A 12,140-nucleotide genomic window follows, 5' to 3' on the forward strand; every position below is an offset into this window, starting at 1 on the left:
CTGATTACTCTTGCTAATGGACAAAAAAATATTTTTGAGCTCACAGTTAGAGCCTAAAATATTGTTAACTATACAAGTTATTTCGAGTCCTTTTTTGCTAGTTTAGGGTGCGTCTTTCAGCTTAAACTGATAGAAGAAGCCTTTAGGGGATATAGACTCTATAGAAAATAGCGTCCTTTGTGTTCCAATCAGCTTTGTTCTGAAGTGTAATCAAATTTGCAAATTAGGGTTCTCAGCGTATACTTGCTGTGGTTCAGATTTTGAGGGTATTGTTCCCCCCACAGGTTTTGCATGCCCTATTTCCTTGCTGGGTCACCACACTTTCTTTCTCTGCAGTGTTTATCAAGCTACCACTAGGGGACGTTGGGACCCAGGTAGAGATAGACTCCTTAGTGCAGTAATACAGAGACCCACTAGAGGTTGTTAACACAAACGCAGGGATAGTCGATCAGCCAAAGTCTATGCCGGGATGACATGTCTGTACAGAAGAGTAATCAAGCCAAAGCCAGATAACAGAGCCGAGGTCAGATGCCAGGAGGACAAGTAAGCACTGGGTAGGGAAAATGAGAGGACATGGAACAGGACTAGAGGCAGGAGGAGAGAGAGGTACGGAGGTCAGGTCAGGCAGGAGGGAAGGAGGTCAGGTCAGGTGGGAGGGACAAAGGTCTGGTCGGGCAGGAAGAACAGAGGTCAGGTCAGGCAGGAGGGAAGGAGGTAGGTCGGGCAGGAGGGACAAAGGTCTGGTCGGGCAGGAGGAACAGAGGTCAGGTCGGACAGGAGTAACGGTAGCAGGACAACAACAAAGAACTCTCACAGAATCAGTTACACACAGCAAAGCCAGAAATATTACTGGCGGTGTTGCGGTGGAGACCACACCATAATAAAGCTGTCTGAGTCCTGGAACGAGGCACCACCAAGCAAGCACCTCCTACAAGGCTTAACCCCATCAGAGTCCCGCAACAGTCATGCCAGTGTTCATTTTTAGGCAAGCTAGTGCTGTCCATAATCAGTGTAAAAGATGGGTCATACAAAATCAGTGGGTGGACCAAGTCTCTTGGCTACACCAAGGGAGCAATGAGCACCTTAATTAGCATATTTGATCAAACTTCAGTTTTTGGAGAATGAAGGCAGCAATTACATGAATTACAATGTATTTTTTTCTGGGTACTTTATCCCACACGGGGTTTTGTGCTTAGTTCATGAGATCAGTTTGGGTTGACAGACTCCATTTAATTTAGGTGCCTATTCTTAGGACAGGAAATCAAGATCAGATTGGGTAGGAGTATGACTTCTGAAACCCCTACTAATAAGCTGATCTTAGGAACTGATAAAGCTCTGTACATTGCATTGCCCTGAATATGAGGGAGGTGCAGTACCACTTATAGAGTGTTGATACACACGGAACTTCTGGGGTGGTTCACAAGTATGGTTCAAACTGTCGCAAGTTGATGTGGAAATTTGACGCTCAAGATCAACATGAATAGTGGTTTTTACTGTGAAGAACTTGTAGGACTAGAAAAAGCACAGATGTTTCGGTCTAAAGACCTTTATTATAGACAGTGGTGGACACCACGCCATTCCCAGCTACGCCGCTCGCCACGCTACTATACTTTCTGAGGACCCTCTGCATGCACACCGATGAAGGTCTTTTGACCGAAATATCTGTGCTTGTGCTGGTCCTACAAGTTGTTCACAATGAAACAAACTATTCCCATTGATCTTGAGTGCCAAGTTTCTACATCTACCAGTAACACTTATAGTCACTACACAATGTGTGAAGTGCAATTCCTATTGTGCCACGACCCCTTCAATCATGAGATCATGAAGCTACAGGGAGTTGGACCCTCACCAATCTTACTTATGTAAGGACAATTCTTCAATATTAAATTTTGGAAAGCCACTTTAAATGAGGGGTTCACTACTTAGCATTAGTGGTCACATCAATGTATATCTCATAGGGAAGTCTTTTCTCTTCTCAAATACCTTGTGTAGTAAATTCTGCTTCTGAGCGGTGCTATTGTGGTCCGCTCACCCCACCATGTGACCCTCCAGGCTCCGTGATGTCTGAGATCCGGTGATGTCACGTCAACTTCCAGTGCAATCCCAGTCTCCATTGAGTGACTGGGCTGTGAACGGAGTTTCATCGCTCATCACAGCCCAGTATCTCATGCGCTCTCTCCTTCATTGCAGAGCGCCACAAGCAGAAGAGATGCTGGGCTGTGATGAGTGATGAAACTCCGCTCACAGCCCAGTCACTCAGAAGACTGGGCCGCCTCCATGATGTCGGGTCAACTGGAAGTTGACGAGACATCACCGAATCTCAGAGGTCACAGAGCCTGGGGATCTCGTGATGGGGATGTGTGGACCACAATAGCGCCACTCAGAGACAGAATTTACTACACAAGTTATTTGAGAAAAGCCTGCTCTATGAGATTTACATCGATGTGGACATTAATGCTAAGTAGTGGACCACCCCTTTAAGTCATTCATTCCCAGTAAATGTCCATTCTAAAGTAAAGAATTTCAGTCAAGTCCATATTAATATGAAATAATAAAAGAAATTAAAAGATTTGGAGAAGATTAGAAAATCATTGCTGCTTTCTTCTGTCATCCATAGGCTTTTGCATGGGACTGCAGCTCAGTCCCAGCCACTGGACTATGGTTGTGTTACAATACCACATACATCTCATGGACAAGGGGGCCGCTGTTTCTAAATATAAGCGGCCATGTTTTGTGAATTTCATAACAGACGGACATTGAAAGGGTTTTTACAGCAATATAGTAAAATGTAGTGTGTCTAGAAATAGTTATAGTGATAAATTGTTGGTGTAGTGATGGTAGCAGAATCAATCCATATGGAGTGAGCCCATACCCAGCGCATCATAGACAAATACTATAAACGTTGTATGTCCAATAGTGGAAAAATCAGCATTGAAAGGAGGAATTACAGTAACTTATGTATTACTGTAAGTGTATCCTTTAGATTTTCTTATACACAGTATAATACACAAACAATTATTTTTTACCTTTAGGTATTTTTAAGAAGAACTGATGGGTCTGAAGATTTTTACAAAAATTGGAGAACATATAGCACTGGATTTGGTGATCCCAAAAATGAATTTTTCTTAGGTAAGTAAGCCAATATACATCCAACAAAATGTACATCCTCAAATAAGAAGAAGGTGCATATCATATATAAAGGGAACCTGATATTTAAATTTCGGTGCCCGAACTGCAGCCATTAAGAATAAAACACCAGCTATGTTACTGTAACTCTATATGTTATACTTTGAAATGATACTGCACTTCAAAGAAAATATATTGGAGACTTTGTGTCTTGGATGACTCCTCGGGGGCAGGTCTCCAGTTGTTGGATGACTCCTCGGGGGCAGGTCTCCAGTTGTTGGATGACTCCTCGGGGGCAGGTCTCCAGTTGTTGGATGACTCCTCGGGGGCAGGTCTCCAGTTGTTGGATGACTCCTCGGGGGGCAGGTCTCCAGTTGTTGGATGACTCCTCGGGGGCAGGTCTCCAGTTGTTGGATGACTCCTCGGGGGGCAGGTCTCCAGTTGTTGGATGACTCCTCGGGGGGCAGGTCTCCAGTTGTTGGATGACTCCTCGGGGGGCAGGTCTCCAGTTGTTGGATGACTCCTCGGGGGGCAGGTCTCCAGTTGTTGGATGACTCCTCGGGGGCAGGTCTCCAGTTGTTGGATGACTCCTTGGGGGCAGGTCTCCAGTTGTTGGATGAGTCCTCGGGGGCAGGTCTCCAGTTGCTTCTCCCCACCCCAATCTCCTTGACTTTGTGTGTGGCCTTAGTGAATATTGGTTGTAAAAAAATCTTTTATAGGCAAAAAAAAGGGCACCAGTCAGTTTCGCAAAAAGTTATAATTTGTCAAGTTATATAGTAATAACTTGTAATAAGTCTTGTGGGGCATGCCAATTGTCATCCAAAAAAAAGATCCAACATCACCAGAATTGATCGAAAATTACCCTGCACAGTGAAGCCTAATGTACTTAGCCCTGCTTTACGAGAGAGAGAGAGTTCTGGGCACATGTCGAGGAAAGTTTAATCAGCTACACTGTTCATGCCCATGATGTTGGCTTTTTAATGTGGAAAATCCAAGTGATAGTTTTGTTATTTCTGGAAGAAAGACTATATCACTGTCCATTTGTCCATTACTGAGTAATTAACGTTAGAACTATTTGTAGATCTGAAGCCTCCATCACTCCAGCTCTATTCAACACCAAGTACCACCTCCTCCTGCTTGACTGAAAGCCCCTGAGCTGTGTGAAATGGCAAATCAAAGTAAAAGTTTTGTTGTTTCTGGAAGTAAGAATATATCACCATTCTGTTTCTCTGTTACTGAGTAATTAACGTTAGAACTATTAGTAGATCTCAAGCCTCTGTCACTCCAGCTCTATACAACACCAAGTACCACCTCCTCTTGTTTGACCAAAAGCCTCTGAGCTGTGTAACTTCAGGCAAAGGAGACATCAGTCAAGCAGGAAGAGGCGGCACTGGGCGGGGAACAGAGCTGGAGTGATGGAGGCTTCAGATCTACAAATAGTTCTTCAGCCTCATTTGAATATCAATTTGAATGCTGATGTATGAGTAATGGAGGAAAGGTGTGAAATACTGATAAGATATTCTCTTCAAAGAAAAAATATGCAATGCCCATGGTAAATAGGCTGACTTACCAAGAAAGCTATTTCCTATATGTAGGAATCTTAAGAACATAATGCTGTGAAAAAGGAAGGCCATAAAGTATTAGCAAATCCCACCCTGGCAGTCTTTGTATAATATAGGTAGCTATAGCAGGAGAATTGTATAGCTCATTCTACTGATAACAGTTTATCGTCAGGATTTAATAAAGTTGGATAGTAATAGAGCTGGAGTGACAGAGGCTTCAAATCAACACCTAGTGCCACCTCCTCCTGCTTGACTGAAATCCTCTGAGCTGTGTGACTTCAGGCAGCGGAGTCGTCAGTCAAGCAGGAAGAGGGTGCACTAGGTGGGAATAGAGCTGGAGTGACGGAGGTTTCAAATCTACAAATAGCTCTTCAGCCTCATTTGAGTGTCAAATCAAATGCTAATTTATAAGTAATGGAAGAAAGGTGTTAAATCCTGATAACATATTCTCTTAAAAAAAATATGCAATTGCCATGGTAAATAGGTTGACCTACCAAAAAAGCTATCTAATGTATAAAGCTGAGTTTATGTATGTATGTCCGCTACAGGAATCCACACCGTCGCATTTCCAATCACAAATTTTGCATAGCCGCCTCATAGACTATGTATTGAGGGGAATATTTATCCCTATGCTTTAGTTATTCACCTGAAACCCTGCTTACATTAAATTTACTGGAGCTGGGAGCTACAGGTCATTAATAAGAGCTTTGATTGGTTGCTATAGGCAACGAAGGACATTCTTAGTATAAGACAGCTTATGTGTAAGGTAATATAATAATGGTGGAGAGACAGACAGAGAGAGAGAGAGACAGAGATAAACAGACAGACAGAGAGACAGACAGAGAGACAAAGAATCAGAGAGATACAGACAGACAGAGAAAGACAGAGAGAGAGACAGAGATACAGACAGAAATGGAGAGAAAGACTGATAGAGAGAAGTGAAGAGTGGACCCAGCACCACAATCCAGTATATTGTAATATCAAAGAATTTATTAGGTATTAAAAAATCCAACGGATCCAAAACTTGAGAGATCACTCATAAGGGCACCTTACGCGTTTCGGAAAATAAGTAAAAACAAGTCCTTAATCATAGGTGCCCTTATGAATGTTCTCTCAAGTTTTGGATCTGTTGGATTTTTTAATACCTAATACATTATTTGATATTACAATATACTGGATTGTGGTGCTGGGTCCACTCTTCACTTTTTCTCAACTATATACCAGCCTGGCCGGCCTGGAGGACCACAAGCACCTGCAAGTCCTGGAGCGCAGTTGCCTATGGTAGGCTGAAGTCTCATTACTTTTTTTCTTACTGAGAGAGAGAGAGAGAGAGACAGAGACAGGCAGACAGGGACAGAGACAGACAGAGAAACAGACAGAGACAGAGAGACAGATAGAGAAACAGACAGAGAGAGAGAACGAGACAGACAGAGACACAGAGAGAGAGATGGATAGAAACAGAGACAGACAAAGCTTGAAAAACAGAGAGAGAAACAGAAAGACAGACAGAGAGATAAAGACAGGCAGAGAGACAGACAGAGAGAAAGACAGAGAGAGACATAAAGGAACAGACAGTGAGAAAGATAGAGATGGATAGAGAGACAGAGAGGGACAGAGAGACAGACAGAGAGAAAGAGAGAGAGACAGAGAGGGACAGACAGACAGAGAGAGAAACAGAGAGACAGAGAGAGACATAAAGGAACAGACAGTGAGAAAGATAGAGATGGATAGAGAGACAGAGAGGGACAGAGAGACAGACAGAGAGAGAGAGAGAGAGGGACAGACAGACAGAGAGAGAAACAGAGAGATAGAGAAAGACAGAGAGACAGACAAAACGATAGAGAAAGACAGAGAGATAAAGACAGGCAGAGAGACAGACAGAGAGAAAGACAGAGAGAGACATAAAGGAACAGACAGTGAGGAAGATAGAGATGGATAGAGAGACAGAGAGGGACAGAGAGACAGACAGAGAGAAAGAGAGAGAGAGAGAAAGAGAGAGAGAGACAGAGAGGGACAGACAGACAGAGAGAGAAACAGAGAGACAGACAGAGAGAGAAACAGAGAGACAGACAGAGAGATAGAGAAAGACAGAGAGACAGACAAAACAATAGAGAAAGACAGAGAGACAGACAGAGAGAAAGACAAAGAGAAACAGACAGAGAGAGACAGAGAGGGACAGAGAGACAGAGAGACAATAAGAGAGAGACAGAGAAAAACAGAGGGACAGAGAGAGACAGAGACTGATAGAGAGAGATAAAGAGACAGACAGAGAGAAAAACAGAGAGAAACAGACACAAACAGAGAGAAAGAGAGAGACACAGATCTAGAGAGACAGAAAGAAACAGAAAGACAGATATTTCTCTTTTTCTCTTCAAAAAAAAAATCTGTAATGTCCATGGTAGATAGGCTGACTTACCAAAATAGCTATTTTCTATATGTAGGAATCTTAAGAACATCATGCTGTGAAAAGGAAGGCCATAAAGCATTAGCGAATCCCACCCTGGCAGTCTTTATATAACATAGGTGGCTATAGCAGGAGCATTGTATGCGGCAGGGGTTTCAGAACCCTATTTCCAGATTTCAATTTTTTTCTATTTTGAAACATATAAAACATATTTATAAACATATTTTAAAACCCGTTTGTCCTCATTTGTGCCCACTCAAATCTCCACAAGAGAGTAATTTGGGATCTACAACACAAAGACTTACATTTGAACCACGGGGTTCTGGCTTTATATAACAGTGCGGAGCACAAAAATAACAGATTAGTTTAGTATAGATTTTTTTTTCTAGTTTGAAATGTGTTATTTTGTTGAACAGTATCAGACAAGCAATTAACTTCAGCAACGGAAAATGATGTTTTGTGAAGAAAAAAAAAAACCCAAGTCATTATTCCACTGCCATTATCGTACAGAACAGTAATAATGCCAGATTATCCAGTTAAATTGATTCATTCTGTTCAAATTATTTAGAAAAAAAAAAAGCAAAATGAAAGCTAATTTACCAACTAAAAACAAGAATTACACGCACTAACACACAGTTAAGAAATCATTAGCAAAGCTCATGGGTTATGAATAATTTTCTAAACCAGTAACTGTTTAACAGGGGAAAAAGAAAAAAAAATACAATATTTACATATTTTTGTTGGATTTCTTTGTCCTCATACGGTTCCTGTAAAGTCCCAAGTGAAAAAAAAACTCCCACTCCAATATATTTCCATAGTATAAAATCTGCTCGTAATGATTGACAAAGTAACAAGTCAATAGGCGCTTGTTGAAAGGACATTTTTATATTGGCTGATAATAACTATATAGGGATGAATAGTCCCGAATATCATCATTCAGGCCCCACACAAATTGATACTATCAGGCCACATAAAATCTATATATATAATTGCCTTATTCTGTCTGTCTGTCTGTCTGTCTGTCTGTCTGTCTGTCATACTCCAAAATTGTGTCCTTACGGTGACACAAAGCTGATTGGCCGCTGGGCTCGCCATGGCCCCGCCCCCCCCACGGATTGGCCGCTCGCCCAGGCTGCGCCCCCACACGGATTGGCCAGCCGCTCGCCCAGGCTCCGCCCCCCCCACAGATTGGCCTCTCGCCCCGGCACCCTGCAGGCATTGGCAATTCAGCCACGCCACGCCCCCCTCACGCAATGCACGCTAGCTCTGGCCCCGCCCCCCTCCCCCCGTGCATTCCCCGAACTGACACGGCTGTCACGGAGGTGAGTACTGTACTCCCCCCCCCCTCCCCCCCCCGCGCATTCCCCGAACTGACACGGCTGTCACGGAGGTGAGTACTGTACTCCCCCCCCCCCCGCTCGCACTGGAGTGGTGTGGATACGTTGGTAACCATGCTAGCATAGTTACCAGCTGGTTACAAGCGCATCAAGGTCCTGCAGCGGCGGAAGATCCACAGGCACACACATAACAGCACACACACACACATACACACACATCAGATCACACTCACTCTCACACACACCTCACACATACCTCACATACACATCACATCGCATCCACACACTCACAGCATCCGGCGATATCCCTTGCTTCTCGGCCTCGATACTGTGCTGTTGTGACCTTCCAGGAGGATCACATGGCCAGAAGCATGTGGTATCTCCGGATGTTGTGAGTGTGAGCGCGTATGTGCGATATCGTCAGTGTCTGTGTGTGTGAGTGTATGCGATCGGGTGTGTGTGAGTGTATGCGATCGGGTGTGTGTGAGTGTATGCGATCGGGTGTGTGTGAGTGTATGCGATCGGGTGTGTGTGAGTGTATGTGATCGGGTGTGTGTGAGTGTATGCGATCGGGTGTGTGAGTGTCGGCAGAGGAGCACGGCGTGCTGGAGGAGGCTGGGAGCAGAGAGGCTGATCTTGGGGAAGGCTGGGAGGGGGAGGCTGATGCTGGGGGAGACTGGGAGGGGAAGGCTGATGCTGAAGGAGGCTGGGAGGGGGAGGCTGGGAGGAAGGAGGCTGGGAGGAGAGAGGCTGATCCTGGGGAAGGCTGGGAAGGGGAGGCTGATGCTGAGGGAGGCTGGAAGGAGAGAGGCTGATGCTGCGGGAGGCTGGAAGGAGAGAGGCTGAGGCTGGGAGGAGAGAGGCTGATGCTGGGGAAGGCTGATGCTGAGGGAGGCTGGGAGGGGAAAGCTGATGCTGGGGAAGGCTGGGAGGACGGAGGCTGGGAGGAGAGAGGCTGATCCTGGGGAAGGCTGGGAGAGGGAGGCTGATGCTGGGGGAGGCTGGAAGGAGAGAGGCTGATGCTGGGGGAGGCTGGAAGAAGAGACGCTGATGCTGGGGGAGGCTGATGCTGGGGGAGGCTGGGAGGAGAGAGGCTGATGCTGGGGAAGGCTGGGAGGAGAGAGGCTGATGCTGGGGACAGAGAGGAGAGGCTGATGCTGGGAGGAGAGAGGCTGATGTTGGGAGGAGAGAGGCTGATGCTGGGAGGAGAGAGGCTGATGCTGGGGGAGGCTGGGACGAGGGAGGCTGATGCTGGTGGAGGCTGATGCTTGGGGAGGCTGATGCTGGGGGAGGCTGGAAGGAGAGAGGCTGATTCTGGTGGAGGCTGATGCTTGGGGAGGCTGATGCTGGGGGAGACTGGGAGGGGAAGGCTGATGCTGAGGGAGGCTGGGAGGGGGAGGCTGGGAGGAAGGAGGCTGGGAGGAGAGAGGCTGATCCTGGGGAAGGCTGGGAAGGGGAGGCTGATGCTGAGGGAGGCTGGAAGGAGAGAGGCTGATGCTGGGGGAGGCTGGAAGGAGAGAGGCTGAGGCTGGGAGGAGAGAGGCTGATGCTGAGGGAGGCTGGGAGGGGAAAGCTGATGCTGGGGAAGGCTGGGAGGACGGAGGCTGGGAGGAGAGAGGCTGATCCTGGGGAAGGCTGGGAGAGGGAGGCTGATGCTGGGGGAGGCTGAGGCTGGGAGGAGAGAGGCTGATGCTGGGGACAGAGAGGCTGATGCTGGGAGGAGAGAGGCTGATGCTGGGAGGAGAGAGGCTGATGCTGGGAAGAGAGAGGCTGATGCTGGGGGCAGAGAGGCTGATGCTGGTGCAGCATGGGGGATGGTGCACGATGGGGGGTGCGCAGCATGGGGGATGGAGCACGATGAGGAGTGCGCAGCATGGGGGATGGAGCACGTTTGGGAGTGCGCAGCATGGCGGATGGACCACGTTTGGGAGTGCGCAGCATGGCGGATGGAGCATGTTTGGGAGTGCGCAGCATGGCGGATGGAGCACGTTTGGGAGTGCGCAGCATGGCAGATGGAGCACGTTTGGCAGTGCGCAGCATGGCGGATGGAGCACGTTTGGGAGTGCGCAGCATAGCGGATGGAGCACGATGGGGGGTGCGCAGCATGGCGGATGGAGCACGATGGGAGGTGCACACCTCCCCCAACACACACAACACACCACACACACACTGGGAACCACAAACACCGCCCTACACAGACACCCACACACACAGACAACGCTGCACACACACAACACCCAATACACAAACACCGCGGCATACATAAATATACGCACATATCATGCAACACACACATTGCACAAAACATACCTCCCCCCAAAACACACCACACCCACACAAACCGCGCAACACACACACACACAACGCTACAAACACACAGCGCTCAACAAACAACGCAACACACGCAACACACACACAACACCACTCTCACCCCCCGCCACACCCAGACAACACCCAGAACATGTACAGCTCCTACACAAACACTTGGTAACTACACACAACAACATCTATATATATATAGATATATATAACAAAAATCATACATTAACTACACAATACGTAAATTCTAGAATACCCGATGCGTAGAATCGGGCCACCTTCTAGTATATGATAAGGGCACATAAAAGATATGATAAAGGAAAATAAAAGATATGGTAAGGACACATAAAAGGTATGGTAAAGGCACATAAAATATATGATAAGGACACATAAAAGATATGATAAGGGCACATAAAAGATTGATAACTTATCATATCTTTTATGTGCCCTTATCATTGATAAGGGCACATAAAAGATATGGTATGGGTACATAAGATATGATAAGGGCACATAAAAGATATAATAAGGGCACATAAACGATTTTGTAAGGGCACATAAAAGATATGTTAAGGGCACATAAAAGATATGGGAAGGGCACATAAGGGATATAATAAGGGTACATTAAAGATATGACAAGGCACATAAAATATATGATAAGTGCACATAAAAGATATAGTAAGGGCACATAAAAGCTATAAGGGCAAATAGAAGATATGATAAGGGCACATAAAAGATTTGGTAAGGGAACATAAAAGATATGGTAAGGGCACATAAAGGGTGCTTTACACACTGCGACATCGCTAGCAATCTCGTTAGCGATGTGACACACTAGATCGCAGATGCAATCTGCCGAGATCACACATGTGACTGGCGCTAGAAAACGACCTATGTGTGCATCTGCGATCTAGCGTGTCACATCGCTAATGAGATCGCTAGCGATGTCGCAGCGTGTAAAGCAGCCTTAAAAGATATGATAAGGGGACATAAAAAATATGGTAAGGGCACATTAAGAATATAATAAGGGCACATTAAAGATATGACAAGGGCACATAAAAGATATGGTAAGGGCACATAAACTATATGATAAGGACATATACAAGATATGATAAGGGAACATAAAAGATATGATAAGGACATATACAAGATATGATAAGGGAACATAAAAGATATGATAAGGACATATACAAGATATGATAAGGGCACATAAAAGATATGATAAGGACATATACAAGATATGATAAGGGCACATAAAAGACATAAGGGCACATAAAATATATGATAAGGGAACATAAAAGATATGATAAGGGCACATAAAAGATGTGATAGGGGGACATAAATGATAAGATTGTGGTGCAAGAAAGATATAATAAGGGCTCCTAAAAAATATGATTT

The 12,140-nt window shown here is 45.5% G+C and overlaps 1 protein-coding gene across 4 annotated transcripts in view; it reads left to right on the top strand.

The window, feature by feature from the left end:
• TNC (tenascin C) overlaps positions 1-12,140 on the top strand; it is a 193,942-nt gene that overhangs the window by 167,374 nt on the left and 14,428 nt on the right. For all 4 annotated transcript variants that reach the window (XM_075324090.1, XM_075324091.1, XM_075324092.1 and 1 more), the window contains one exon: positions 3,033-3,129. In XM_075324090.1, the coding sequence (XP_075180205.1) occupies positions 3,033-3,129 (97 nt within the window). The remainder of the gene's footprint in view (positions 1-3,032; positions 3,130-12,140) is intronic.

The sequence above is a fragment of the Anomaloglossus baeobatrachus genome, chromosome 9 (assembly GCF_048569485.1).
Source record: "Anomaloglossus baeobatrachus isolate aAnoBae1 chromosome 9, aAnoBae1.hap1, whole genome shotgun sequence".
In the NCBI taxonomy this organism is placed as follows: Eukaryota; Metazoa; Chordata; class Amphibia; order Anura; family Aromobatidae; genus Anomaloglossus; species Anomaloglossus baeobatrachus.